Source organism: Balaenoptera borealis, assembly GCF_965194805.1.
Source record: "Balaenoptera borealis genome assembly, chromosome: 14".
NCBI classification, from domain to species: Eukaryota; Metazoa; Chordata; class Mammalia; order Artiodactyla; family Balaenopteridae; genus Balaenoptera; species Balaenoptera borealis.
In genome coordinates this window covers 84,758,074-84,785,907 of record NC_138875.1, presented here as the reverse complement: position 1 = coordinate 84,785,907, position 27,834 = coordinate 84,758,074, and the positions used below count along the sequence as shown (strand labels likewise).

At 61.1% G+C, this 27,834-nt stretch overlaps 1 protein-coding gene and 1 long non-coding RNA gene across 5 annotated transcripts; one reads left to right on the top strand and one right to left on the bottom strand.

Moving 5' to 3' along the window:
- Positions 1–73: 73 nt before the first annotated feature.
- HIP1R (huntingtin interacting protein 1 related) lies at positions 74–27,834 on the bottom strand. Of its 4 annotated transcripts, none has more exons than XM_082355849.1 (32): positions 27,625–27,832; positions 13,554–13,617; positions 12,963–13,105; positions 12,657–12,713; positions 11,496–11,576; positions 11,059–11,135; positions 10,712–10,773; positions 8,742–8,882; positions 7,969–8,026; positions 7,773–7,848; positions 7,449–7,589; positions 7,288–7,349; positions 6,993–7,065; positions 6,708–6,891; positions 6,496–6,584; positions 6,287–6,403; positions 6,074–6,175; positions 5,645–5,839; positions 5,289–5,436; positions 5,069–5,155; positions 4,670–4,960; positions 4,390–4,526; positions 4,015–4,125; positions 3,702–3,760; positions 3,025–3,055; positions 2,882–2,944; positions 2,420–2,520; positions 2,194–2,299; positions 1,942–2,065; positions 1,802–1,863; positions 1,445–1,651; positions 74–1,160 (listed from the first exon to the last, which is right to left on the bottom strand). In XM_082355849.1, the coding sequence occupies exons 1-32, from the start codon at positions 27,715–27,717 to the stop codon at positions 1,113–1,115; spliced, it is 3,390 nt and encodes a 1,129-aa protein (XP_082211975.1). In that variant the 5' UTR covers positions 27,718–27,832; the 3' UTR covers positions 74–1,112. The 4 variants fall into 4 exon arrangements, 3 of the variants coding, with proteins under 3 accessions (XP_082211975.1, XP_082211976.1, XP_082211977.1); XM_082355850.1 differs by having other exon boundaries at positions 4,670–4,777; positions 27,625–27,831; XR_014234522.1 differs by lacking the exons at positions 74–1,160; positions 1,445–1,651 and having other exon boundaries at positions 1,848–1,863; positions 2,406–2,520; positions 27,625–27,834.
- Positions 13,778–19,683, top strand: LOC309611487. The gene is made up of 2 exons (XR_014234556.1): positions 13,778–18,171; positions 18,546–19,683. It is a non-coding gene; the product is annotated as an uncharacterized lncRNA (long non-coding RNA).

Sequence of the window (27,834 nt, the reverse complement as noted above, 5' to 3'; positions counted from 1 at the left end):
TCCCCTCCCCAGCGAACTGGCCCCGGAGAAATCAACAACCAGGCGCAGCCCCTCACTGTGGGGCAACGGTGACAACAGTCAAAGTGTGGTTTATTGCCAATCTGACACTACAACACAAGGAAACACTACACGCAAAGCAAATCGAGCTGGCCCCTTGTGCTCCTCCAGACCGAGGTTTCCTCCTTCCAGCCAGGCCTCCCTCTGCCCAGGAGGAGGTGGGGGGCTCGAGGAGCGCGCGTTCATCCCTCCCCGAGGGCAGCCCCCGCCCGAGGATCGCCAGGGGCCTTTGGTCCTGATCCGCAGAGGGGGCAGGCGGCTCCTGGTTTCTGGGCTTTTTCTGGCTGAGCTGGAGAGGCCTGCGGGAGGGCCGGAAACCTCCCAGGGATGGGGAGGCAGAGGGAGGAATGAGGTGGCTGGGCATGGGGAGTGGCCAGCGCGGGGCTTCCAGCGCAGGGGCAGCCAGACCGGGGGAAAGAAAAGCAGGAAGCAGGAGGGTCCCCGCAGGTGCCAGCAGGAACAGAGACTCCAGGAGGATGGCAGCACCTGGCCTGCCCCCCTTCCCAGGCAAGGGTCTCGTTGTCCTCAGCGCTCACCGTCACTGACGCCCTAGAGCGAGGCCCCAGGAGAAAGGGGCGATACCCCCAGCCCACCTAAGAGCATCCTGCTTTGCCTGAGGCCGCACCAGGGCCCAAGAAGGCCACGAACAGGTGATGTCTTCTTCCCCGTATCCCCAACAGCCAGCACAGACTGTGTTCTAGTCACCTCTAACCTCAGACCGGGAGTCCCAGGGGCAGGGGATGCACGGCCCAAACACCCGCTCCAGGGGCCCTGCTTTCTGGTGTGTTGCACACAACTCACAAAAGAAAGATCTAACTCAGAATATTAGAAATGCTCTGTATTTCCTGAAGTGCTGTGGCTCAGGCCTGCTGGGTCCTGGCTGCTCTGAGAAGTTCCTGTTGCAGGTAACGAGGCGCTCATCTGGGAAGAACTGCTCTGGTCAGCCCCGGTCAGCCCTGAGCCCTTGCGCTCAGTGAGGGCTGGGCCTTCTCAGAGGCTCCTCAGCCACGAGGCCCAGGCCGTCAGCCTCCCCGCTGGACCCCTCCGGGGGTGACCTAGTAGTTGACGAGTTGAGCCGCGTAGCTGCCATCCTTTTTGTCAAGCTGCAGGGATCAAAGGTGAGGGGCTCAGTGGCCACGGGTGCCTGACGTACCCTGCGTCGGGCCCCAGGCATCCCGCCACTCCTCGGCCCCTGCCTTCCCTGGCACGGGCCCTTGGCACCTGCCGTGCTCCCCGCGTTGCTGGGGCCGCGTGTCTGCGCCCACCGGTCAGTGGCTTCTGACCGTCCCCAAGGTCCGCTGCCCCCCAGGCCAGTGAGCAGAGGCCAGGACAGCACTCCCGGGGCTCCTCCCCTGTCACCCCCCCCACCTGCACTGACTCCCCGCACCTGGTGGTCCTGCCTGGGGGCCACGCTGGGCTTCTGTGCCAGGGGCGGCTTCTTGGAGGTCCCGCCGCGGGGGGCAGCGCTGGGCCGGCCGGGCTCCTCCTCGCCGGGCGTCCCCACGGCCCCGGCCAGCATGTAGTGCTGCTTCCGCAGCTCGCCCAGCCGCACGCGCTCCACCTCCAGAGTCTTCTCCAGCTCCAGGACCCGCACCTGCAGCCCCGCGTGCGGCCGCTCAGCAGGCCCCACAGCCTCGCCCCAGGGGCCCTCCCGCCTTCCCGGAGCTCAGCCGCGGGAGAGGGACAGGAGAGGGACGCATGGGAGAGGGACGCGGGTAGGAGAGGGACGGCCGAGGGTGCCCACCTGGGTCTCCATCTCCTGCTTCTTCAGCTTGATGAGGGAGAGGCCGGAGAAGTCCATGGTGTCTGCAGCCAGAGGGGAGTGGGTAAGCGTCTGGGCACCCGCCCCCAGCCCGGCCGCTGCACCGGGGCCCCAGCACTCGCCTCTGTCCTCGATCTGCTCCTGGCCCGACCTGGTGGAGGCCACCACGCTGGCGGCCATCTCGTTGACAGCGCGTGAGCATTCCTGCAGGCGACTCAGGTGTGGGCTGTGCTTGTCGGCCTTCACCTGGGGGGCGGGGCGGGTTAGGGGGCGGGACGGCCTGCTGGCTGCACCACCCCCACGCCCATGGTCTCCCCGCCACACGTGGTGCCGCCGCCACGGCTGGGAGCCCAGGAGCCCGAGGGGAGCCTCACCTTGGAGGCCGCCACCAGCTGCGCCGTGCTGGCCGCGATCTCGTGGGAGCAGACGATGAGCTCCTCGTACTTGCCCGTGTGAAGCACCACCTTGTCAGCCGACTCCCTGGGGGCAGAGCCGGGCAGGGCCTGGGTCTCCGACCCCCTGGTCGGCGGGCGCCTCCACACCCCTCCCCAGACCCTGAGCACCACACACCCTGCTGCCCCCCGACCTGGGGCAACATACACCAGCTGCGTGGCTCCCCAGCCCACGGCCTTGGAGGCAGAGATGAGGCCTTCCGTCCACCTCGAATTCTTGGCGTAAAATTCCTGCTGCGTGGCTGCCCCCTAGTGGCGACAGGAGGGCGGGGCGGACCAGTCAAGGAAGTCCCGGGTGGCAACAGATCCCGCGGGTGGGCCCTCCTCCCCTCGCCCCGGCCCTGAGAGCGCATCCCTGGGCTGTGGGGGATTGGACTGGGACTCCCAGTACGCTGCACGCACTGGGAGGGCCTGTCGGCACTCTGCACACTCAGGCGTCTTGTGCCCGAGAGGAGTCCCGTGGCCGGCGTAAGCCACAGGGCGGGTGATACGGACGGAGAGGGCTCTGGGGTCAGGCCCCGCTCAGGAACCTGTCCCTCAATGGCCTAGCTGTGTGGCCTGCCCACTAGGCGGGGGCCCCACCTGGCCCCACCAGGGAGGCCCAGCTCACCCTGCCGCTCTCCACGATCTCCTCCTGCAGGCTCGTGGATGCTGTCACCAGGAGCCGGATGGCCTGCCAAGACCCAGACGTGTGTCATCCTCGGGGGCCCGGCCAGGCACAGGGCCCGCCCTGGGTCCCAGCCGGCCACTCACCTTCATCAGGTCTGTGCAGGAGTTGAGGATCCTGAGAGGAGCAAAAGGGCGAGGAAAACAAAAGGATCTGCAAGGCGGCCCCAGAAGCCACGGGGGCGTCAGGGTGCTCAGCGGGTCCCAGCCCTTCAGGGTGCTCAGCGGGCAGGCCCACAGGGTGCTCAGCGGGCAGGCCCACAGGGTCAGGCGTGCTCAGCGGGTCCCAGCCCTTCAGGGTGCTCAGCGGGCAGGCCCACAGGGTGCTCAGCGGGTCCCAGCCCTTCAGGGTGCTCAGCGGGCAGGCCCACAGGGTGCTCAGCGGGCAGGCCCACAGGGTCAGGCGTGCTCTGCGGGTCCCAGCCCTTCAGGGTGCTCAGCGGGCAGGCCCACAGGGTCAGGGTGCTCAGCGGGTCCCAGCCCTTCAGGGTGCTCAGCGGGCAGGCCCACAGGGTCAGGCGTGCTCAGCGGGTCCCAGCCCTTCAGGGTGCTCAGCGGGCAGGCCCACAGGGTGCTCAGCGGGTCCCAGCCCTTCAGGGTGCTCAGCGGGCAGGCCCACAGGGTCAGGCGTGCTCTGCGGGTCCCAGCCCTTCTTTCTGGAGGGCTAAGCAGTCAGGAGGGCAGAAGCCACCTCTCCCCTCCCCCAATCTGGAAAAACTGGGGAACCCGCCCTGGGGCGACTGGAAGGCCGAAGTAGGTCTCACCTCTCATTCACCTCCAGCTTCACCCCAGAGCTGGCATGGCGGGCCTGGTTCATCATGTCCTACACCCGATGACAGAGCTTTGAGTGGGTTGGGAGGAGGGCAGCGTGCAAGGACAGGGGACACCCGCACTGGACCAGCCGCGGAGCCAGGGAGGGGAGGGCGCGGCCCAGGGAGGGAAAGCTAGGGCCCCTGCCCACCCTCCCACCTCTGACCTGCAGAGGCCGCCTGGCCCTCGCACGGAGGCTGAGTGCGGAGGTGGGCGCAGCCCGCACTCAGCCCAGCGCCCCCCGGGCTCCTGCACCCTGGTCCTCACCTCGATCCTCCGCACCGCATCTTCGATGGCCGCAGATGTGGCCGCCATCTCCTTGTCCACCATGGCCCCAAGCTCCTCCTGACGCACATCCAGGCTCTTGGGCTTCAGCTCCTGGGGGATGAGGGAATCCAGGAGTCAGATGGGGTGGATTCGACCCCCCGCCACCCCCACAGAGCCTGGGAGCGAGACTGGGGCAGCCGGGCCCTAGAGGGTGGTGCTCTGTCCCCGCCCCGTGTCTGCAGCTACAGGTTCTGCACGTGAGCACCTGTTCAGCCCAAACTGGAAGGAGGTGCAGAGAAGCTGGGGACCCCAGGCCAGCCCCACCGCCCCCTCCAGACCCGGGGCCACGCTCGGCATCCCGGCTGCACACCGCACCTGGCCCAGCTGAAGGATGCCCTGCAGGGGGATCCGCACCAGGCCGGGCTGGGCCTGCGGCAGAGCTCGCTGATCCTGCAGCTGCCCCACGAGCTCCAGAGCCCGGGCTCCACACTCCCTGCACGTGTCCAGCAGGCCTGGGAGGAGAGGGCTGAGGGGACCCGGCGCCGAGAACCCCGGAAGACCCCAGCCAGGTCTGACACCAGGACCTAGCGGCAGCCGCCCCCCTTTCCCGGGTCCACCGTGAGGAGCACGTGGGACAAGCCCAGGGCGCACTTACGGTCAGCAGGGTCAGTGGGGGCCAGGTGGGAGGTGGCACTGCCGTGGATGATGGTGTCCGCGGCCAGGTGGGAGAACCGGGTCAGGGCTGCCACAAGGGCAGAGGCGTCTGCTCGGGAAGGACAGCCACCCTCAACGCTGCTGCTCCGGAGCAAGTCCCGGTGGTGCCTCTCCTGCCCGGCAAGCCCGCACAGCCGGAGAGCAGCATCGCAGGAACCGCCCCCGGGTCTAGGTGACCCCTGGCCCGAAGGGCTGACCTCTGGAACGGGGCTGGGGCTTCCTGGAGAGGCGCCTGTGGTGGGAAACCGCCCCGAAAGCAGGAGGCGGCCATGGCCCGGGGGCCCGGGTCACCACCGCTGGCGGCCCCTGCCCTGCCCAGGCCCGCCCCGGCTGCACTCACCTGCCGCGGAGGCCAGGTACCGGGCGTGGCCCTCCTCCAGCGCGCTCACGGCATCCAGGGCAGCCTGGGCCCTGCTCACCAGGTAGTCTGCCAGCACAGGGAGAACCGGTGAGGGGCAGAGCCTGGCCTGAGGCCCCAGCACCCTCCTGCCCGCCTCCCTCGGGGGGGGGGGGGGGAGTAGGAAAGGGCGACGCCCGAGCGCCTGCCGCCGCGGCCGTACCCGGAGAGCTGGTGCAGCGCAGGCGCAGGGGGTCGTCCAGCTTGCCCACGGCGTCCTGCAGGATGCGCTCGGCCTCGGCGGCGGTGCCCCGCAGCGTCGCAAACTGCTCATCCAGCAGCCTGTGCTGCAGGCCCTCCTCCTGAGACTCCTGGCGGGAGAGGGCGAGGCGGCGGTGAGCCGGCCAGGCCCCCGTGGAGACCCTCGCTGGGGAGGGGGCTTTAGCGAGAGGCCCTGCTGCACCGTGCCCCCCCCCCATGCCGGGGCTGCTCCCTCAAGAGGGGGGCACACAGCTCGTGATAAAAGAGAATTCTGCCCCAATTCAGCTGTTACGGGGGGGAAGAGAGGGGGGCCCGCACCTTGTCCGCCAGCCGCCCCTGCAGCTCGTCCCTCTCCCTGGAGCTGCGCTGCTGCTCCCAGATCAGCGCCGCCTCCTTCTCCCGCGCCAGGCTCTGGGCCGCCACCAGCTCAGCCTGCCGCTGCCGCACGACGCTGCTCAGTGTGTCCTTCTCCGCGCTCAGCGCATCCAGCCTCGAGCTCAGCTCCAAGCCGCTCTGTGAACACCTGGCCGGTGAGCAGGGCTTCCAGAGGCCCCGCCCCCATCCCCACCCAAATCTACAGACCATCCCTAGGGCCCCAGGAGACTGAAGGCTGACTGAGGGCCAAGGAGCGGGTCCTGTTCCCTGTGTACCCCCCGGGGCTGGGTCAGAGCCACACCTCAAGGCCAGGGCGAGCCGCTCTGAACCACCCCGCGCTCCAGTGGCAGCCCGGCCTGGGAGGGCCCACACCTGCTCCGCGCGGCTCAGGGCCTCCTGCGCCCGCACCAGCTCTCCCGCCTTGGCCTCCAGCTCCCTCTTGAGCTTCTCCAGCTGGTCACTCTGCTCCTCCAGCTACGACGGGAGGGGACAGGACGTCACGGAGGCAGTGGAGCTGGGGGGCACGGGGGTTGCAGGGGGTGCCTGCGGGGTCTACGAGGCAGGGCCTGTGCTCACGGGACGCACCTTCATCTCTGACTCCCGTTTCACCTGCTCCACCTGGAAGGCCAGCTGCTCCTTCACCCGCGCCACCTCCTCCTGGCTCTGCTGTGTCACCGTCAGCTGCTTGGCCGTGTCTGCGTTCTGCACCGGCGGGGACCGGGGACAGGCTCGGCTGGGCTGCGCTCGGGGCCCCCCACATCCCACCGGCCCCCGTCCGCACCCCCTGGGCCTACCTTCCGGAGCAGCTCGGCGTGCGTGTTGATGAGCTCGCTGTGCTTTTCCTTCAGCTTGTTGTAGCGCGCCTCGGTGGCGCTGGCCTTCTCTGCGGGGGAGGGGGAGGCCGCGGCCGTGACCCCCAGCCCCCCCAGCGGCGGACCCCGTCGCCCCGCCCCGCCCTCTCCGCCCCGCCCCGCCCTCTCCGCCCCGCCCCGCGCCGCGCACGCACTCTCCGCCTCCTCTCGCAGCCCCCGGTCGCGCTCGCCCTCCAGCTGGGCGGCGCGCAGTCGGGCCACCTCGTGGCGCAGCTGCTCGTTGTCCACCAGGGCCTTCTGCTTCTGCTTCCGCTGCTCCTCCAGCTCGGCTTCCAGCGCGTTCACCTGGCCCTTCAGCTGCGCCATGTACCGCTGCGCCTAGGCGGCGGGAGGGGAGGGGAGGGGAGGGGAGGAGGTGGGGTGTAGGTCCCCCGCGTGGGGCAGCCGCCCGCCCCTGCGCCTCCGCCCGCGCCCCTCACCTCCAGCTGGATCTTCTCGAGCTCCGTGCGGAGCGTCTCCACCTCCCTCTTCAAGGTCTCCATCTGGAGGTCCCTGGGGACAGAGGTCAGGCGGGGTTTTCCCCAGCCCGCGTGGTCCTGGCGTTCAAGTTCACTCAACCGGCACGATCAGGGGACCCGGGCACGGCCACTGGTCCTCTCATCAGCACCCCCTCGGGGTTTGAGCATCTCAGGTCTGTGTCCCCAGCCGAGATCTTTCGGGATCACAGTTCCCGGAAGGCTGTTTCCCACTACGGTGGGCTCCCCAGGCCCTCACCTGTCGTCCTTCATGGAGCCATTGGGGGGTCCAAATGTCTGCTCGAAGAGGTCAGCCACCACCTGCCACGGCAAAGCACGGTGACCTCCACCCCCACTCCCCCAGGCCAGGAGGGAGGCCCAGCCACCCCCAGTGCCCCCAGCAAGAAGGGGGCAGCTCACCGCTGGTTCCGCGGCAGGCGGCCCCGTGCCGATCTCGATGAGGCTCTCGGGCTCCTCGTCCTCGGGGGCCTCCTCGGGGATCACCACCACCGGCTTGATGTGCTCGGCCAGCGCCGAGGCCCGCAGGAAGTTGGGGGGTCCCTGAGGGGGCAGCGGGTGAAAGCGACCCAGCGCTCCCCCCACCAGAAGGCTCTCTCTCTGCCCCTCCCACAGCCCACACGAGGCCCCACGCGGGGCCCAGCTAGGCGGCCGCGGTCTTCAAGCCCAGAGCCCAGGGCAGAACAGGGCTGCAGGCGGGCGGCGGCCGCTGGAGGACGCAGGTACCTCGGGCAGCCGGGGGATCTGGATGAGCCGCTTGAAGTAGAGCATGTCAGAGGCTCTGCGGAAGAAGTTTCTGAGGCTGCGGGGACAGAGGCGGGAGGTCAGAGGAGCCAGGCCCCAGCCCGGTAGCCCCAGCACACGTCGCCGGGAGCCGAGGAGCTTCTTTCCCAGCCATCCTCAACCCCGCCCAGGCTGGTACCTGTGAAACTGCTCATGGAACCGGTCCCGGTGGCCTTGCAGGGTGTCCGCTGGGAGACCTGGGGGCAGGGAGGTTTAACGGGACTTCCTCCTTGCTCATTGCTCTGTGCCCGAGACTTCAGATCCGCTCCCTCCCTTCCCCCTCCCTGCTCCTCCACGTTCTAGAAACCGTCATAGATTAGACAGATTACCTACCACCTGGCTGCGTCCCACCCACCATCAGGAGGGCCCAAAGAACCCCCTGTGAGGAGTTCAGCTCTTGACTGAGGGAGGGAAGGAACCAGTGAGTGGGATGGCCAGAACCTTGACCGCAGCGCACTGCATGTGGGCCCTGCTGGTCTGTCAGGTCGCTCTCACTCGAGTTTGCCCAAGGTTGACACTGGAACAGCTCACAGAACCCAGGCCAGCAGCCCAGACCCTCTCTGAGCACTAAGGAGCCACCACGTGCCTCCCCCAGTCCTCCCCGCCAGCCCAGCGAGCACGGGTGAGGTCCCGCTGCCGCCTCCAAGGCCAGGCGGTTAAGAGAACTGCAAACACGTAAAACTACGTGGCTCTTCCCACTAAATCTTTGTTTTGGAAAATAGTGATTTTTTTTTATAACAAGTATGTTATTTATGTTAGTGGGTAATGAGTTCATTACTGTTAAGTTTAATTAATAAATATCTTAAAGACTGCTTGATTCCCATCCCTGATGCAGTCTATCAACACAGCCCTCTGGGGCTTCGGCTGACCCTCAGGGCCGAGGCAGGCAGGGGTGGGGGCAGGGGGACTCACAGGAGTGCAGCTTGAACATGAGCTTGACCGTGTAGTGGTAGAGGTGGCTGCAGTCCTGGATGACCTGGATGAGGGGGGCCAGGCGGCACTGGCCCGAGGACATCTGGGACACGGCAATGGCTGTGTTGAGCTGCCGGAAAACTGTAAAAAAAAAAAAAAAAGGGGGGGGGCGGGAGGAGCCTGAGCACGCGGAGCCGGGAGACGCAGGCGCAGACCCCACTCTGCTTACAGGCATAGTGACGGCCACAGCGAGGGCAGCGGCCAAGCGCTGGCCCCGACCGGCATCTCACGGCACCGTCACGGCAACCTAGAGAGCTGGGTTTGAAGACGGGGCAATGGCCTGGGTAACTGGCTTTACCAGTCCCAGTCAGGCAGTGGGACTCTGCCCCAGGCCCTCGGACACCAGCATGCTCCTCGTGGCGAGGAAGGACCCCGTGCGCTGGAGCTGCCGAGGACCAAGGCCCAGCGCTCCCACGAACTAAGGTGGCGGCAAGGTGGGGGGCAAATGAAACGCAGCTCAGCTCGGCCAGGGTCTCTGGAGAGCTTCCAGGCAGTGGGCCCAGGACGCGGAGCTGGAGAGACAGGGTGACTTCAACAGTCCTGTACCCATGGGCTTCCAGCTCACTCTGAATCTTAGGGACGGACGGAGGCCTAAGGCTGTGCAGCCCCAAGGCCTCGTTCTGCAGATGTGGAAACAGGCCCGGGCTTGGTCAGTCTCACAGCAGCGGGCTCAGGACGTGGTTCTGCAAACCCCAAGGGACCCCAAAACCTCACTTGCACTCAGGGTCAATCTCCCCTGACCCTGAGAATCAGCCTTTCATCCGATGGACCAACTAGGAGGGAAAGAGGCAGACATACTGCCACCCCTGACCGGCTTGCTCTCTGGGGCAAGGAGAGAAAGGAGCACGTGACACCCAGGGCAGCCCACGTGGGACCCTGTTCCAGATGGGTGGCCCCCAACCCGGGCCTACTCTCACCTTGCCTGGGGTGGGGCGATCTGCAAACCTCCGCAGTGACACAAGGACGCCTGGGAGGGAAGGGACCAGGAGGAAGGCGCTAAGCGCTGTCCCTCACCCGCTTAAAACTTAATTACATGTCACGTCAAGTCCATTTTCCTTGTAAACAATTAAAATACACACAGAATACTGTTTTGCGTTTTAAAACACAATGCAGCCATTTCTCATCTGAAGGGCGTTCAGGACATTTCCCATTTGGGGCTGTTACAAACCTCGGGGCGGGGAATGCCCACTCCCCCTCACTCTCAGGGAGACGCTGGCACAGGGGGTGTGGGCGCTGGCTGTGGCCTTTCTCCGCCTCCTGTTGTGGCGACTGGGGAGAGGCCCATCTCTGCAGCACAGCTGCCCCAGACTCGCCCAGCCTCAGGGTCCAGCCCCCGGCGCCAGGAGGCTGCCCAGACACCTCTTTCTCATTCCTGGTTTTCCATTAAAAAGGCATTTGCCTCTCACTCTCCCGTGGAGAGTGAGAGCGTCGAGTCACCCACAAGTTGTTCTGAAGCTGCCACTGAAAACAGTCACCTCTGCAGCCCCAGGAGGGTGAGCCCCCTGAGATTTCCTGTTCAACGGCTGCCGCGTTCCTGGGCTGGGAAATCTGACCTGACTCAGAGGCCTTTTACAGCAGAGAATGGGCAAGAAGGCTGAAACCAACTGCCTCAGGGCAGGCTCAGCTGGGAGGTGGATCGGGAACCTGAAGAGGCGGCTCCTGGCTCCCCCCGGCAACCCCCCACCCCGCGCCTTGGTGCCAGAGTGGGTTTCCTTCGGCCGAGACTGTTCCCTGGACGTGCCTGGCGTCCTGCAGGGGCGGTAAAGGCCTCTCCTTCCCATGCTCTGGGGGCACCTGGAGGCCCCGTGACCTGCTCCTGGTGGGAGCGTGGTCCCCAGGGGGCAGGTGTGTCCAAGAATGGCTGGCCCCCAGAGGCAGCAGGCCCCAGGTCACCCCCCCGGCCGGCTCACCTGATTCAGAGAGCTTCAGCTCACCGTCCATGTAATCGAACATCTCCACGGTAAGCTGGAAGCTACGGGGGAAGGAGGAGGGAGAGGTGAGCGGGAGGGGTGCAGGGCGTGGCCCTGCGAGGACCCCCAGGCGGGAGGGGGAGCACAGCGCATGCCCACGCCTTTGCACGGATGCACAGACGGCAGTCCTTCAGCCGAAATGCCCAGCTCCAAGTAAGCCCCATCCCTTTAGCTTTAGCCACATCTGCTGGGCACGTGACGACCTCCAGCCCCAGACAGAGCACGGCCCCCGGTGGGAACCTGGGTGAGGAACGCCGCAGGAACAGACGGGAAACCGGGGGACTCACATGTTGTTGACGTCGGTCCCAGCTGCCTTCTCCAACACCTCGTCTGTCACCTCCAGGCCCGCAGGGAACTCGGGGTGCTGCGGAGAGGACACCCCCACTCAACCGCAGCCCCTCTCAGCTCTGGCCCAGCACCGCTTCTAGCTTTTGAGGGGGGGGAAGGGGCCAGAGAAGCCCCCTAGCCTGTGGAGCCACCATCTGCCCCGGGCAGTGACTACAGAGACCAAGACATAGAGGATGGGACGTCCATCCGGAGCTGAGGGCAGGGCTGAGACCACCTCCCACGCTGGGAAATGCCTCCAGGCCTTCTGACTTCCCTGCCGTCTGTCCCAAGCTTCCCCTTGGTTCAGGTGGGGACAGGACAGATCCCACCCTCTGAGACATCTTGGAGGGAAGAGCCCAGGGTCCCACCAGCCCCACGATTCCCCCGAGGAAACTACCTTGAGGTGGAAGGAGATCTTGGTCAGCAAGAGTTTGGTGTAAATATTCACCAGCTGCCCATATCGGTCATGCAGATGGCCCTGTGGAGAAAGGGCCCTGGGTAAGGACACACTGCCCATGAGCTCGCCCAGGAACCCCGCGGGGCAAACAAGGAAGGTGAGGCCGGAAGATGCAAGATGATGAGCAGGGTGTCAATCCTTCACCCTCCCACGCTGTCACTTATTCATTCAACAACCACTGCTCAACCCACCAGAGGTGGCCAACCTTCTTTCCCAAGGGCCTCTGCCAGCCCCCTCTCTGCCTATCGCTCTCTTCTTCTCACTCTTGCCAGAGAGACTCTCGTGACAAGAGAGCTCCTCGTCCACGGCAAGAGGACAGTTCTGAGGTGGGACACTCCACCGAAATGCTGGTGGCGGCTGGGGAGGTACGTTCCGACGGGCACGTGAACACATCCTCCCCGCAGCCGCCTCCAGACACCACGTCCCCTGCGGCCACGCCCGCTGGGCCCACATCTGCAGATGGCACCAGGGATGCCACCTTCCTTACTTCAAGGGGTGTCCCCTCTGCAAGCCGGTCAGTTCCCAGAGGCCACCCGGCCCCCGCCCCGGCTGCTGGGGCCCCAGCAGTGCTCCCAGAGGACAGATAAGGCCAGAAGCCCTCTCTCCACGCAGGGGACGCCCCTAATTCCTGACGGTCGTGGAGTGGATCTAGAATGCAAGCTCCTGGGGCTCTGAGACTTCACTGTGGAGGAGACGCTTCTGGAGAGCCTGCTGAAAATGCAGACTTCCAAGATTCAAGAGCTGCCGGTCTTGGGGGCCCAGCGTCTGCACCACTTACCCAGACTCAGGGTTGGGTAGTGAACTCACAGGGACTGAAGGGCTGCTGACTTCTGGAGCCGGAGGGCCCGTGAGGGGTGTGTTTGGGACTTGCTGCGCCAGGCCTTAAAAGCAAGGCTCAATTTCATTTACGGACGCTCATCGCCCGCTGCCACGGCCCCACTGAACGTGGCTCTAACTCTGCTGGGACGAGGAGGATGGGGGCACCACTGCAGGTGCTCTGTTCCCCCCTCGGCCCTGTGTGCCAAGCAGGACGGCGGTGGACTTTCCGGGTGGTGTTGCTGGCGAGGCGCTAAGGCCACCGTGCCTGCTCCCCGCACCTACCCACAAGTCTCCGATCTCCCGAATGTTGCTCCGGTACCGCTGGCAGTCGTGCAGCACCTGCCCAGAGGGGGAGACGAGGAGGGAGGATGAAGGGGCCAGAGCCTTAGTCGGTGGGGGGGGGGGGGCCGTCCCGACACTTGCTCCCATGTATGGGGTGCGGGCAGCAGGCAGGGCGGGCCAGCCTGGAGCTGAGGGACACAGACGCCGGGACAACCCTCATTTCAAAGGATGCGGCTCTGTGCCTCCCTGGGGTGTTCAAGAGGCGGCAGACGGAGGGCCCGGGCCCCCGGACCAGCGGCTACTCACGTTGGGGTGCCCATCTCGAAGGACCTTGTGGAGGACGTGGCAGAACTTCCAGCTGAGGATGGAGCTGCTGGGAAGAGGCAGCCCGATGGCGTAGGACCAGAAGGTGAAGGCCCCCTTCTCGTGGTGAGTACCCAGGATGATGCCTACCAGGGTCAAGGCCAAGTGCACGCAGCAGGGACTCAAGCGTGGGGGAGGTCGGGTGCTCAGCAGGTGCAGTTGAACAGGTGACTGGGCGCAGAGACGCGGGTGGAAGGCGGCCCTCCCCCCTCCCCCCTCCCCACACCCCTCCCTCGGCGTCGGCCACAGCTCACCAAGAGCTACGGCTCTCAGCCAAGCAAGAGAAAGGGCAAGGTCATGCCCCACGAATTTAGCTGGGCCCAATGGCCTAAGACAATAGGTGGCCTTCCTGAGATGGGACTGAGTCTGGAAGGAGCTGAGCGAGGCTGGCCCAAGGCCACAGGGGGACACCCCTCATCAGGCCATCTGCCACGCCCACTGCCCCCCTAGTTCATTTCCCCCACGTCCTCCTCACACTCCCCGCCTCCCCTGGGGCCCCGAGGGACGGAGGGCGGCCGGCAGCGGGGAGGATACGCCGGGCATGCTTCTCCTTCACGGGGGCCTCCTGGGTGTTGATGGCTTTGCTGATGCTGATGGCCTGGGAGGGAACAGAGGAGGCAGAGGTCAGAAACCCACCCGGCAGGCTTCCCGGGACAGACCACCCAAAGGGGGAAGGGGCGACACACAGACGGGACCGATCCTTCCAGCCGGTTAAAGGCGAGAGTACACAGATAAGGGAAAAACAGAAATTCTCTAACCTAAGCAAACCAGACCACTCAAGACTCTTCTTCACGTGACATGTGCAGCTCCAACTACAGCTAATACCCGGTGCCACAACCACACAGAGCTTCCAGAGGCCTGGGAGGTAAGGACAAAAGCCGGCTTGTGCTGCAGGAGAGCAACACTGATCTGAAAGCTGCGTGTGATTCGTTTTCCCCAGAAGGCGTAGCCCCTGGGCCCCAGGGGAGCCGCCAGTCCCCGCAGGACATCCTCTATCGGGTCTCTCCTCTGGGAGAGGCTGCTGTGGCCTGAGCCCTCTCGCACTCCACCAAAACATGCACGTCACCCCTACTTTACCACGGGGCACGGCCTGGAGACATGAGGCCTCACAGCCACTTCGTGGAAAACCAGGATAAACCAGGTCCCATCGCCTGTCTACATGCCTCCTGGGTGAGGGCGAATCCTGACTCAGCTCCCACTCCCACCGACACAAACAGCGACCGCAGCCCCACCAGTGGTGGCAGGAAGGGGGACCCGCTTAGCACACATGCTGCTACCACTCAGGCCCTGAGCAAGCGGCAAACTCATCCTTGATGCAGGTCCCCTCCCACCTCCACCTGCTGGAGTCTCGTCTCTTCCCCCTTAGTTCAACGCCGCCTCTTCCGAGAAGTCTTCCTGGATGTGACTGCGCCCTCACACAGGCTCAGGGCACTTACTGTCACCCCCATCCCACTCACCCAGTAACCACCGCCGGCCCTGGGTTTACTTATGGATATGTTTTAATTCTCTACCTGGCGGCAGGTCTTGTAAGCCTCTGTCCACCCACCTAGCCCCGAGCTGGGGGCATCTGTGCTTGCGGACCAAATGAGAAGAGCTGCCAGTGCCGTTGGTGGGAGGGATGGGATGAGGTCCCTGACCCGTGCAGACTCCTCTCCAGGTCAGCCGATTCTCCCAAGTCTCCCACAGGTCCTCCCCCAGGGCCCACGCTGCCCCAGGCCGTCCAGGGAGCTCGCTGGGCAGGGCAAGCTGTGCGCTCACCCTGCAGCCCGGCCCTGCGTGGACTTGTCCACGGCAGGCCCAGCAGTGGCGGGAGCGGGACAGGGCAGGGAGAGAGCCCCGAGGGGCAGCAGGAGCTTTCTTTCTTTTTAACCCAGAGGCCACTGTGCTCTCCACCTCCGGCCTGGGAACAATATTAACTGTCCCTGCCAGGCAAGGAGGAGACTTCTCTCATCTACGGTCTATTGTGACCCTACTGTGGTCCTGCTCTGCAAAGCAGTGAGATTTCCTCTGTAAGAAAAGCAACCCCCTGAGAGCCATGGCCGTGCTTTCTGCTCAGATTCACGGGCCTAGGAGCTGCTGGGGGCTGGGCTAGCCCCTCGCACCCACCCCAGCAAGGCTGGCTGACCTCCTTTCACACACAGCGCCCATTGTGGCCATTCCCCGGGGCTCGGGGAGAGCGGGTCTGCAGCACACAGCACAGCGGGCCCCTGGGACACAGACGACTCTCCCAGCATCAAGGCTGGGCTGGGGGAGTGGCTCTGGCCTTGCGTTACTGGGGTCCTGAGAGGAACGCAGACAGGCTCTGGCTCCTCTTACGCTCAAAGCCTCAGCGAGCCAGACACGAGAGCTCCCTCACCATCTGTTCTGTGTTTGCCGATCCTCTGCCAACTCGGCCTCCCCGAGGCCCCAGCGCCTGCCTTCCCTCCACAGGCATCACCGTGAGAGAGGCCGGACCCCGAGTGTACCGTTCCCGGCCCCGCGAACATCACGCCCCGCCAGGCAGAACTCTGCCCACAGCAGCAGCGACGAGGACAACGATCGACAACCAGCCATTCCCGGGCGCTTCGCCCCTGCGCCAGGCACAGGCAACACGCTGCCAGCAACAGCCCCAGCAAGTGGGCATGCCCCCACTTTCCTGATGAGGAAACTGAGGCTCAGGGAGTTGGGGTATCTCGTCCGTACAGCTAATAAGGGCCAAGGCAGGTCTGGCTGTGTCCTGAACGATTCTGCTATCCAGCTCCCAGGCACCCCCCTCCAGTACAGGTACAGAGCTGGGAAGAGACACCAGCCCATAAGCCGGGAGTGCCTGTCTCCCTGACAGGGGGTGTGTAACCCTGTCCCCCAGCTGCCCTGACACCTGAGCTGGCTCTGACGACTGCCACCTGTTCAGAAGATCCCAGGCAAGAACAGAGCAGAGCCAAAGTCACACAGGCAGAGCAAGCTGCCCAGGAGGCCGGGGATGCAAAGATGCCGCCTGCAGTCCCAGCAAGTGCTCTGTCCTCCGCAGACGCCCACGAGGGGCGTGCCGACCCCCCTCCCCCCAGGGCCTGCAGCAGACACGCCCTGAAGGGATGGGCTGGTGGGGCCGGCGGCCCAGGCTAAGCATTCCCACCGCGGAGCCTTCCCCAGAGGCCGCTGGGCACAGGCTTTTACTTCACTATCGGTCCAAATGTATACGGAGCGCCCGCATGGCTGGGCCCTGGACCCCCAGAAAGAGTGCCTGCCCCTCCCCTCCGGGGAACCTGCTCACCTGTCCCCTTCCTGCTGCCACTCTATTTAAATCTCCCGGTTCATGCTTCTCCATGTGGTCAGCACCCCTGACAGTGTCTTCCTTATTTGTCTATTATCCTCCCCCCACTCCCAGCCCATGTCTACGCCACGGGGGGAGTGGTTCTGCCTCTCTGGGGCTGCTGTGGCCCCAGCCCCTAAACGGTGCCTGGCACACGCAAGGTCTTCAGAGGCTCCCGGGCCCCAGAGAGAAGTGGTGACTCAGGCACATGGGAGTCTGTCTGGCCCCCTCTGCCCAACCAGTGCCGCCCGCTCCCCGCGCCGGCTGTAGGAACAGGGTCCCTCCCGGCGGGAACACGGCCCTGCTGTGTGCAGGCGGCAGATGTGTGGACCGGGAGGCCTCACAAGGAGGCACAGTTCTCACACAGAGGCGGGTCTGTGGACACCGCACAAGCCTGCTTTTCCTGCCAGGCGCAGCAGCCAAGCCCCGTCCCAGGAGGGGACGGCAGGCCCCAGAGATGCCCGTCCCTCCCCTGCGCGTCCTGAGTGGGCCAAGCACTGGGGCGCCTCTCCTCAGCCCTGGAACCTGTGCTGGGCGATTCTGACATGGCTTAGCTCCTGGGTTTACAGTCCAGCTGCAGCTCTGACTGCAACATCTGCTTCCGTCTACACAAGCATGGCATCCTCACACCAGCCCAACGAGCGACTGCAGGAAGACTGAAGGAGGAGGGGGGGTCAGAGGGGCACCGGGGACCATCGTGTGGGTTCTCTCTAGCTTGCCAGCCTGAGAAAGGCTTCCTTCCGCCCTGGTACAGGGGCAGTTCTGACAACAGCAAGCATAATCCCTCACGACGGGCAGGATCAATTGCCATGGAGAGAGCCTTCTGGGAGACAGAAACTTCGAGTGGAATGGATTGATTAGGGGACTGGGTGCCGAGATGGAAGAGCCAGAGCCGGAGAGAGAGGGTCCTGGGGGGGGTGGGCAGGTGGCGACCGCCTTGGGGATCTGTTTATCTGACTTCCCACTCGACCTCTGAGAGGCCACGGATGGGGGGCAGGGAGCAGCAAAGCAGGACAACAGCAGTAACGGTGGGTCTATGACACCCCCAGATATGCCCAGGGGGGCTCTGGGGGAGGGAGCTGGAGGGTTTGCAAAGACAGCGGAGGGCGGGCAGAGACACGCTTCTCAGACCCGTGAGGGTGGGTGACTGAACAGTTTCACGGGCATTCAGACCACTGCTGCTCCTTCTGTGCTGGAAAAATCCAAGCCCAGGCCCGGAGAGCCACCTCGCAGTGAGGGGCCTGACCCTCCGGAGGGCGGCGGGGGACAAGGCCGAGGGGTGGAGAGGCTCTAGCGGGCTCTGGAGACACAGTCGGAATTGCTGGCACCGGGAAGCTTGCAGGAGGCGTATCTCATGCCAAAGGCCAGCAAACTGGCCTCAGTAAACGAATAATAAAATGATTTTTATCGAGTTCAGCCATGTGCCAGGCACCATGCGGAGCACCTCACCGTTATCATCTCATTTAATCTCCTGAGTAACCCTTGAAGCATGTGGATGAGGAAATCAAAGCTCAAGGTCACAATGACGAACACAGGCACTATTCTAGGCACTGTCCCCACAGAGACAACCCTCCCCCGTTAACCCGGGTCGAGCAGTTCCCAAGGTGGCCGCGCAGGAAGGGAACCCAGGCTGCTGGCTCTGTACACTGTCCCCTCAGCCACCACCGGGTCCCCGGCCGCCTCTCTCGCTGGGGGAGGGGGCCGGGCTGAGGGAGCCGTGCGCCAGCACGCACGTCCTTCTGGTCCCTCTTTGTCCCACTGCAGGGACCCAGCTCCCGAGGGCCTGGTGTCACTCAGGGAGGACCTGGCCCAACTCCAAGTCAAAAACGCAGGTTCTGGATCCAGGATTCGTTCAAAGCACGGGTAAGAACAGCAACTGGGTGGCACCGAGCAGCTCAGGGGGCTCCCCCACGGCTCCCCCGTTCCTGCAGGCGAGGCCTTAGGGCCCTGGGCCCCCTCTGGGCCTTCAGCTCGGCCCCCTCCAGCTCCCTCCCGGGGCGGCTTCTGTCTGCAGCCAGGGTGGGGACGTCTGGGAAGGCTTCTTACAAGGGCCCCACTGGGTCCATGGGAGCCAGAGCCTCAGGACACACTTGCCCCTGCTTCCAGGAACAATCTCGTTCTTGTTTGTCAAATAAAAACCCCATCTGGTGCCAGCAGAGGCCCTGGGAGTCAAGCCTGAGGAGGCAATCCCAGGACCAGGCCAGACAGAGCCACCAATGGCACTTGTCCCTGGACAGGTGACTCCCAGGGACACACGAGAAAGCATCTCGGTGCTGGTTCAGGAGAAAGGCGACCCGGCTGGGGCAGCGGGGCCGGGGCAGGAGCCCCAGCAGGTGATACTCCCAAGAGCCTCGGCGCCTGCTGCAGACTCGAGACAGAAGCCTTGGGGTGTGGACACCGTCAGCGAAGCCGGGCAACCAAGCTGGGACGCTCTGGTCAGCAGTTGCATACAGCAAGCCCGTCCCTGCCCCATCGCCTGTGGGGCTGCACGCCAGGCAAAGGGGCCCCAGGAAGAGCCATGGGGAGAGGACAGTCACTGAGGACGGAGCAGGAGCCAGAGCGGCTCACGAGGCCACAGCCCGGTGCGTACCAACATTGGCAACACCGTTCTAGAAACCCACAGCCCCCTGCAGGGGGTCAGAACCACATGACCGCAGAGGCTGCAGCCCCGGACGTTCTCTGCGAGATCTGACATCCTCCAGGCCGTGGGGAGCTCTGCACAGCAGAGGAACGTGGACTCGGGGAGACCCCTTCCCCAGGAGCCCACGTGAACGGGGCCAAATACAGGTCTGCTCACCCAGTTCCACCATTGCCAGCCATGGCACCCCAGCGCACAGACCCCGGTCCCATCCACTCCGACCCACAGGGGCACCTTCACTTTAGAAACTTCCCCTTTTCCTGTCTGGGAAGCAGGAGCAAAAAACCCTTGAAATCTTCGAGAATGCAAACATACACAAAGTGTGTCTGGAACATCTTGCTTTGTTCTAGCCACACCGTCTTCCTTCTGTCCCTCAAACACGACAAGCCCGGTCCCACCCCCAAGCCCAGCTGTGCTTCTGGGGTCACCCTGCTCTGAGTTAAAGCGCCCCTCCTGGGGGGGTCTCCCCCAACCATCCTATCTAAAGCAGCCCCCCACACACACACAGCTTCCTCCCGGTTACTTTCACCCAGGACATTTATTCCCTGAAACCGTCTTGTTTACCATGTGTTCTGTTTCTACCTCTGGCCCCTGAACAGACGTGCTCGGTACAACAAACCCTGCTGTGCCTCCCGAAACCCATGCCTGGGGGTCAATAAATCTTTGCTGGATGAATGGAAGAGTGAATACTTGAATGAACGAAAGCGCTTTCAAATACAAGTACTGGTTAAATTCAAGGCAGTGTGTGTGTCTCTTTCTCTAGCTAATAATTTATCTACTAGAGTTAAATAGTAAAGGCAACTATAAAACAATTTCTATTTTTAAAATCAACCCTGAAATGAATCAGACTCAATCCTCCTTGTACTGTTATCATGACGCGCTTCATGGTGGCACTTGGCAGGGACAAAAAAACATCCTTCAAAGAGCCGGGTCACAGGGACTGGCAGAGAGGTGGGTTATCCTGCTTTAGTGTTTCCAAAGAGTTGTTTGAAGGACAGAAAGATCTCATTCAAATGCTTCTGTCACCTCAAAGGCCATTGATGAAAGCAAACACAGGATTTCTGTAGCCAAGGAGGCGGCTGAATGTGGTCTCAGGCAAAGCGGTGGGGAGCTCTGGGCCGGAGGTCTGCAGCTCGGTCATTCAGCAGAGGGAAGTCAGTGCAGCAACACCATCCTGCGATTCAACCGTCTTTTCCCTTTATTCACGTCCCCCAGTGCCCACTCTGTCCGGGCCTCTCAATCACTCGACCGTTTAAGAAACTGGAGGGAGGGCCGCGCTGCGGCCGCTACTCCTCTGCAGGAGCCCCGGACGGGATCCTCCCATCCACCCGGATGAGGCTCACTGGGGGACACTGCCACCCCTCCCCCGGGCTCTGCAGGTGACACATGAGGAGGAGGAGATGGTAGAGGAGGACGTGGCCCGAGTCCCGCCTCCAGGAAGGACAGGGAGCCAGCCCGGGCAGCTCCTTGCCTGGGCTCTGGTGACATCACTCCATAGACCTGTCTGTCCCACAAGCCAGGGGGCTGAGTCACTGCCTGGCGGGAGAACCTAATGCAGTTTGAAGGTTGTGTTTATTTCAGCAAGAGGAAAAACAACCCCGCCTCTGCTAAACTTTTCTCCAAGAACTCAGTCTTTCCCTGCAGTGGGAGTCATGGCTTTTTAGGCCTCACTGAGTGGCAGCATCAAAAAATGGAGACCCACGGGCCCCCGTGGCACCCATTTATTCAGCGCACGCACACCGAGAGGGTCCCCTGAGCCGGGCACTCCTGGGTGCTGGCACACAAGAAGCCAACATTGTCCGTGCCTGAGGATCTTGGGGTTCAGAGGGTAGTGCTTAGGGGCTCGGAGGGGGAGGCAATGCAATCCCTTCTCCGTGACCCTGGATCTAAACACACGCCCGACCTCACGGCCGTCCACTCCTGCCGGTTCGGCTGCAGGGTTTGGGGAGACAGGGGAATAGTGGGAAAAGTATCGCGAGAACTAGGGCAGCCTAGTAAGGCTCGGGCAGGAGGAAAGCGGTTGACAGCTTCGCAAACAAGGTGATATTTGAGTCCTCCCTGGAGTCAGTCAGGTGGAGCTGGGGCGAGCGGGTTGGGGGGAAGGGTATCGCTGACAGCGCGGCCGGCTGGCAAAGGCTCTTCAGGCCCCAGCTCAGGTTAGCCCGCTGCGTTTCCCTGTCCCCCCGCCAAGCAGGCCTAGACTCGACTCCAGAGTTTCCACTTCGCAGTGCTGGACTCAGAGCCCAGGCAGGTTTTATTCACAAACGGGAGGCTGGCCTGGGGGCAAGGTCAGGAGGGCCCTGAGTTTAAGTCACGGCTGGCTTCCCCAGACCTCCCTGGGGCACCTCCCTGGGGCTCCCCTCACCTGGGAGCAGGGCCTGCTGTCCTGGAGAAGGGGGGCGCCGCAGGATGGCTCTTCCAGGAATGGGCTGCTCCCCACCTTCCCAAGTCCGCCCAACCCCTGTGGCAGATCTACTGCCCTCCCCAACAGCCCCAGCTCCCCATTTACAGAGGCTCAACTAGGGGCTCAGGGACGGAACCAAGAGGGCATCATTTCCATTTCTTCAGTCCAGCCCGCCTTCCCATACACAACGTAACAGCCAACAGCCGCTCAGTGCAGCATTCACCCCGCACCAGGAGCTGTGTCATCCTGCAAATCCTCCATGACTCGGGCACTACGATTATATCCATTTTGCAGATGAGGAGACTGAGGCACAGAGTCTCGCTCTTAACAGCTCTGCCACAGCACACCTGTTCATCTCCCACCTCCTTCGTCAAGATGAAAACCCTTGGAGGGGATGAGAATGATCTTCATCTTCCCGTAGCACATCCCAGAGCACCAGAAACAAGCCAACACATACACAGTAAGTGGTCCCTCATGAACGTGTCGTGGGACAAACGTACAAAGATGGGAAGGGGGAGGGGAAGGACGAGCAGCCACAACCCCACCCCAGCCTGAACCAAGAGGTCACCGGCTACCCGGGGAGCCCAGGGGGACTGCGGCAGGAAACCCCAGGAACCAGGAAGTCAGCAGCTGCCCTGAGCATCACCAAGCTGGCTGATGCGGCAGAAGCAGGTGGAGGGTGTCTGAGGGGCGGGCAACAGCAGCGCAGCTGGAAAGAAGGGCACAGCTCACCACCCACCGCAGCTGGCCCACCTCCGGCGGCCGGGGAGGAAGGCAAGCGCTGCTGGGGCAGCTCACACGAGGCTTTGCAGGCGGCGTCCTGGGGGTCGTGAGCCTGGTTCTTTCTCTCCTCCTTTTCAGAAAGCCTCGCTCACCTCTGTTCTTTAGCCATTCGACCAGCCTGCAGTGGGTGCCAGGCCCCTTGCCCCTGCCCTCAGGGAGCTGACCGACGTGGGCGGAGCTGGGGAGGTTTTCTGGCTTTCACCATGTGGTTTAGATTTCCTCCCAAGCTCGGGGGTGGGGAACTTTTTTAAAATAAACATTTAAATGAGGCCCAGAAAGGGGTTGGTAGCTAACAGTGTGGTAATGCCACAGCATCTATAAGAAATAATGAAGACAGAAAGGGAGCGTGTGTAACTATTCACAATAGCCAAGACACGGAAACAACCTAAATGTCCATCGACAGATAGATGGATTAAAAATGTGGTATGTATATATATACATATATATATATATGTATATATATATATATATATATATATCCACACACACACACACACACACACACAATGGAATATTATTCAGCCCTTAAAAAGAATGAAATAATGCCATTTGCAGCAACATGGATGAACCTAGAGATTATCATACTAAGTGAAGCGAGTCAGAAAGAGAAAGATAAATACCATATGATATCACTTATATGTGGAATCTAAAGTACGACACAAATGAACCTAAATACGAAACACAAACAGACTTACAGACTAGAGAACAGACTTGCGGTTGCCAAGAGGGAGGGGGTGGGGGAGGGAAGGACGGAGTTTGGGGTCAGCAGATGTAAACCATTACATATGGGATGGATAAACAACAAGGTCCTACTGTAGAGCACAGGGAACTATATTCAATATCCTGTGATGAACCACAATAGAAAAGAATATATATGTATAACTGAGTCACTGTGCTGTACAACAGAAATTAAACACAACATCGTAAATCAAATATACTTCAATAAATTTTTTTTTAAAAAGGGAGTGTGCATAAGTCTGCCTGCCTGGCAGAGGGGGTGATGGCATATGTGGGAAGGGAAGTCAGGGCAGAGGCAACAGTGTGCAGAGGATGGGAGTCCAAACGACTATTGCCAATTTGGGAACAGCCTTCAAACCAGAAACTCAAGTTAAGTTCCCAAACACCTGTCTGTGTCCTGTGGCTTGCCTTCAATAATGAGATTCTAAAGAATTCCTGGCTGGGGAACTTGAAGAAAATAGACCTATGCGCCCAGGACTCCAATCCAAGCCAAATCACTCCAAATCTCCAGCATTTAGACACGGAAGAGTTTATAAAGCACCCCAGGTGATTCTAACACCCTGACGTCCAATCCGGTAGCTGCTGGCCACGTGTGGCTAATGAGTGCCTGAAATGTGAGTCCAAATTGAGATGTGCTATTACAAACACAAAACGGAGTTTGAAGACTTGGTAGGAGGAAAAGAATGTAAAATATCCCATTCATAATTTTTATAGTGATTACGTGTTGGAATGGCTATATTCTGGATACACTGGGCTAAATAAAATATATGATTAAAGTGAATTTCACCTGTTTCTGTTGGCGTCTTAGTGTGGCTAAGTAATCTAAAAACGATACACGTGGCTCCTGTTCTGTTTCTACTGGACGGCGTTTTTCTAACGTGAGCTGGCCTGAGAAGCCCTGAGTGTCAATAAATGTTAATTCTTACAAGATTTCAGTTCCACAGAGGCTGCAGAGGGGACGTGTCACCGACCTGGAAAACTGGACCTACGAACAGTTTTCCTCCCGCTGCTCCCCCTCCACAGCTCCCACCCCACCAGAAAACCCCTAACACCCGGGGAGCCTCACCCCGTATGCCTGTATCTAATGCCCTTCTTCCCCGCCGGGCCTGGTTTACCGAGCAGCGTGGCCCCTCTCTCATCCTGACCTTAGAGGAAGCTTTTGGGCTCTGTTTCCATTTCCTGCAGGGGAAACCGAGGCCCAGATGGCAAAGGCGCACTTAGACAAGGAAGAAGCAAGGTTGGAGTTTAGCATTTCCAGGACTCCCATCTGCTGCGTCCTCACCCATGCTGTACCTCAAAGACGGAGCTCCTCCCTCGTGGAAGGTCTGAAACAGTTCTCAAATTTTAAAGCTTTTTGGGGGTGGGGAAGGGAGAAAGATGGCTAGCTGACCATTTGCAGAGCACCGTACTACGTGTTTTGCATCCTGTAGGTATTCGTGGCCTATTGTTGCTACAACAAACGGCCACTATTGGCTCAGTGGTTTAAAACGACACAAATTTATCATCTTACAGTTCTGGAGGTCAGAAGTCCAAAACGGATCTTCCGGGGCTAAAATCAAGGTGCCAGCAGGGCTGCGTTTCTTTCTAGAGGCTCTGTGGAAGAGTCCATTTCTTTGCCTTTTCCAGCTTCTAGAGGATGCCCACGTTCCTCCAGCTTCAAAGCCAGCGATGTCCGGTGGCGTCGTCCTCACCTCACACCACCCTGACCTCCTTCCCAGCCTCCCTCTTCCACATTTAAAGGCCCCGTGATTACACTGGGCCCACCTGGATAACCCAGGCTACGCCCCCTATTTTTAAGGTCAGCTGATTAGCATTTTCTTACCCAGGGCTGTAACATATTTACAGGTTCCAGGAATTAGGACGTGGACATCTCTGAGGGGTCCCTCTTTAGCCCACCCCACCATTTCTATACCTTAAAACAGCCCTAGGAAGTAGATGGAATTATCTCTATTTTTATAGACCAGGAAGCAGGAGTTAAGCACCATGCCCAGGAACACAGGCTGGCACTCGGGTGTTAGTTACCGCTTTCCGCGATACCGCACCATCTTTTTAACGCGACGGCCAATTTTCAGGTTCAGAACACACAGGTATACTGTATTCCACGCTATTCTGCATTCAGAATACTACAACAACAAAAAGCCAGTACAGTTTTGTCACTTCCATTTTGAAAAGGGGTTTTTATCACCAAAGGGACTAAAGTCTTGGGGAAGAATAGACCAGCTTTCTGGACGGTGCCCCTGGGATTACACACACGCACTCGCATACCCACATCATACAGCAAACACAAGTACCTGCCACACGAAGGACGCATGACTGCCCCCTTCCTTCACACTCCCAGCTGGGGCGGGGAAGGAACCTTTTTGCAAAACAGGGTGTGGCCAGTCAAGAAAGCAAATATGGAAGTATTTTTCCTCCTCTTGACCCAGAAACCCAGGAGGAAAAGCGAGGCTGGCGGGATGGTGGGGGACTTAAGTTCTAAGGAAACCAAAGCGCCCCTCTGCTACACAGGACGCTGTGGTCAACGTGAAGCCACAGGCAGCGCAGTCCAAAGGGAAGGTGCGTCGGTGGGTTGGATGTACTATTTTCTGTCCAGAAGGAGACATGTAAGCAGCAACCTCAGCTTTCCTCGTCCTTTTCACCAATGAGGTCTGGCTGGCAGCTCACTAGATATTTCTGGGAGCAATCTAGTTAAATATTAACCATGCACAAAACCTTATTCCTACATCCCTCAATAAGTCACTCTGAAGACAAGCAAATCTAGACACTGAACCTGAATTCCATCTTTCCAGAAAAGAGCCCTGGAATTGGTAAATCCTGTGAGATTCACCTATTAGAAAGAATTATTCATGAAAAGTAACCCTCTCGGCCCCTGAGAAAAACCCAACCAGCAAAAACAAAACACCCTCTTGTTTACCAAACCAACCACCAGAATAAGTCGTCCTGTATCAGAGATGCTTTCTCTTTGACATTCAGAAAGCTTGCCCTTGATTTATAACAATTTAAGAGTGAGATCAATGAACTTGGCCCTCTAAATTCCATCTCCTCTATGTAGCAATCTGACCTCTTTATAGCTCCTCAAAACCACAGAAAAAACAAAAAATCAGTGAATGAATAAATCTTCTGACAACATCCAGATTCTCTCTGCCAATTAAAATTTTCTCCCCTTCCTTCCGCAAGTTCCTGGCACAATTAATTATGTATTAATGATTTTAAATTAAATGCCACATTTGTTTTTATGACGGGCTATCCGGGCTGAAAATACACCAGGGGCCAGATGATGATGATTTCAAGGATAAATTAATAATTTGCGGCTAGGTTGGTTCAGCACTAATCCTTTATAGAGCCAAGGTTTTATCATTTTCCTTGTTAATCTCAAGCACAAAGGTTAGATGTTTCCCCTGCATTTTTTCTTACTTCAAAACGAAAGTTATTGTAGGCTGCATGTGCTAACTTGATTTGAAAGACACCGCACAAGTCACTGCTCCTGGCAGGGAGAGGTGGGAAGGACCTTGCTAACGGCAGACACAAATGTCATCATCCTACTTCAGACAGGGGTGAGTGGGTTCCTTCTGGCTTTTTTTTTTTTTTTTTTGGCCGCGTCGTGCGGGATCTTAGTTCCCGGACCAGGGATCGAACCCGTGCCCCCTGCACTGGGGGCGCGGGGTCTTAACCACTTTCCGCCAGGGAAGTCCATGGTTTATTTCTAAAGTAAAAATTTTCTGCTGTTTCAGTCCTGGTTGACTTACTTTGGCAAAAAAACCCAGTATGCTCCCCCCCTCCCCCAGGCATAAGAATACCTCAGTGTTTGTAAAATAAAAAGGAACAGAAAACCAGAAACAGCACCGCCCTCATCAGTGTGGTCTCAGCAGGAACACATGGACAAATACACACCCCCGTCATTGTTTCATTTTTAAAATAACCTTCCCAGGATAGGCCACCCTCTGGAAGAGATGCGGGCGCGTGGGAAGTGCAGGAAGGGAGCCCTAGGAAGTTTCTGTCTGTCAGGCGCCGTCATTTAATAAGGGGGTGTGAACCTGTTTATACGTGGGCCAGCGCTCGGGCAAACAAGTCTGGCTACAGACGTGAAACTTTTCGCCCAGCAGATAATAAGATATTGTGCGGCCCTGAAAAACAGCTCAGGAGAAAAGGAAGCAGGGAGTTTCCTTTAAGGAAATGCATTGCTTCTCCGAGGAGGGGGCATTCTTTTAAGGCGTGGGAAAAGTGGACGGAGCCCGGGAGAGGCGGCGCGGCCAGGGCGGAGAAATCCTGTCGGGCCGCCCCGGCCGGGCGCACCCAGGCCCGGGACGCACCTTGACCCCACCTGGCCCCCCGCCGCGTCTCGGCTCCCTCCACCTGGCCCCCTCCCGCCCCCTCGGCTCCTAGCCACCTCGGTCCCCGGCCGCCTCTCAGTCCCTGGACACCTCGGTCGCCTGGCCACCTGGTCCCCCGGTCGCATCTCAGTGCCCGGCTGCATCCCAGTCCCCGGCCACCCCGGTCCCCCGCCACCTCGGGCCCGGGCGCCGGCTCGCGCTTCCGGTTCACCTGCGCGCGGGGCGGCTCGGGCGGCGAAGGCCGGGGAGCCGGGTGGCCGCGGCCAAGATGAGGCCGGGGAGCCCCAGGTGGCCGGGGAGCAAGGGGTCCGGGGGGCGGCCCGAGCCCCCGGCGCTCTGGAGGCGGGCGCAGGCCGGGCCCCAAGGGACGCGTGTGAGGGGAAGGGGAGCCGGCGCCGCCCGCCCGCGGCCCCGCCACTCGCCTGGGTCTTGTCGAACTGCTCGCGCTCGGCCTCCAGGCTGTGGCCAGGCCTGCGGCTCAGCACCCGCGCCGGCACGTTCTTGATGCTGTTCATCCTGCCGCCGCCTCCGTTCCTGGGCCCGGCTCCGCGCGACTGAGCGATCCAGGCCGGCCCCCCGCGCCTAGGCACCGCGAGGCCGCCCGCCGCACGGCGCCGCCCGCCCGCCCGCCG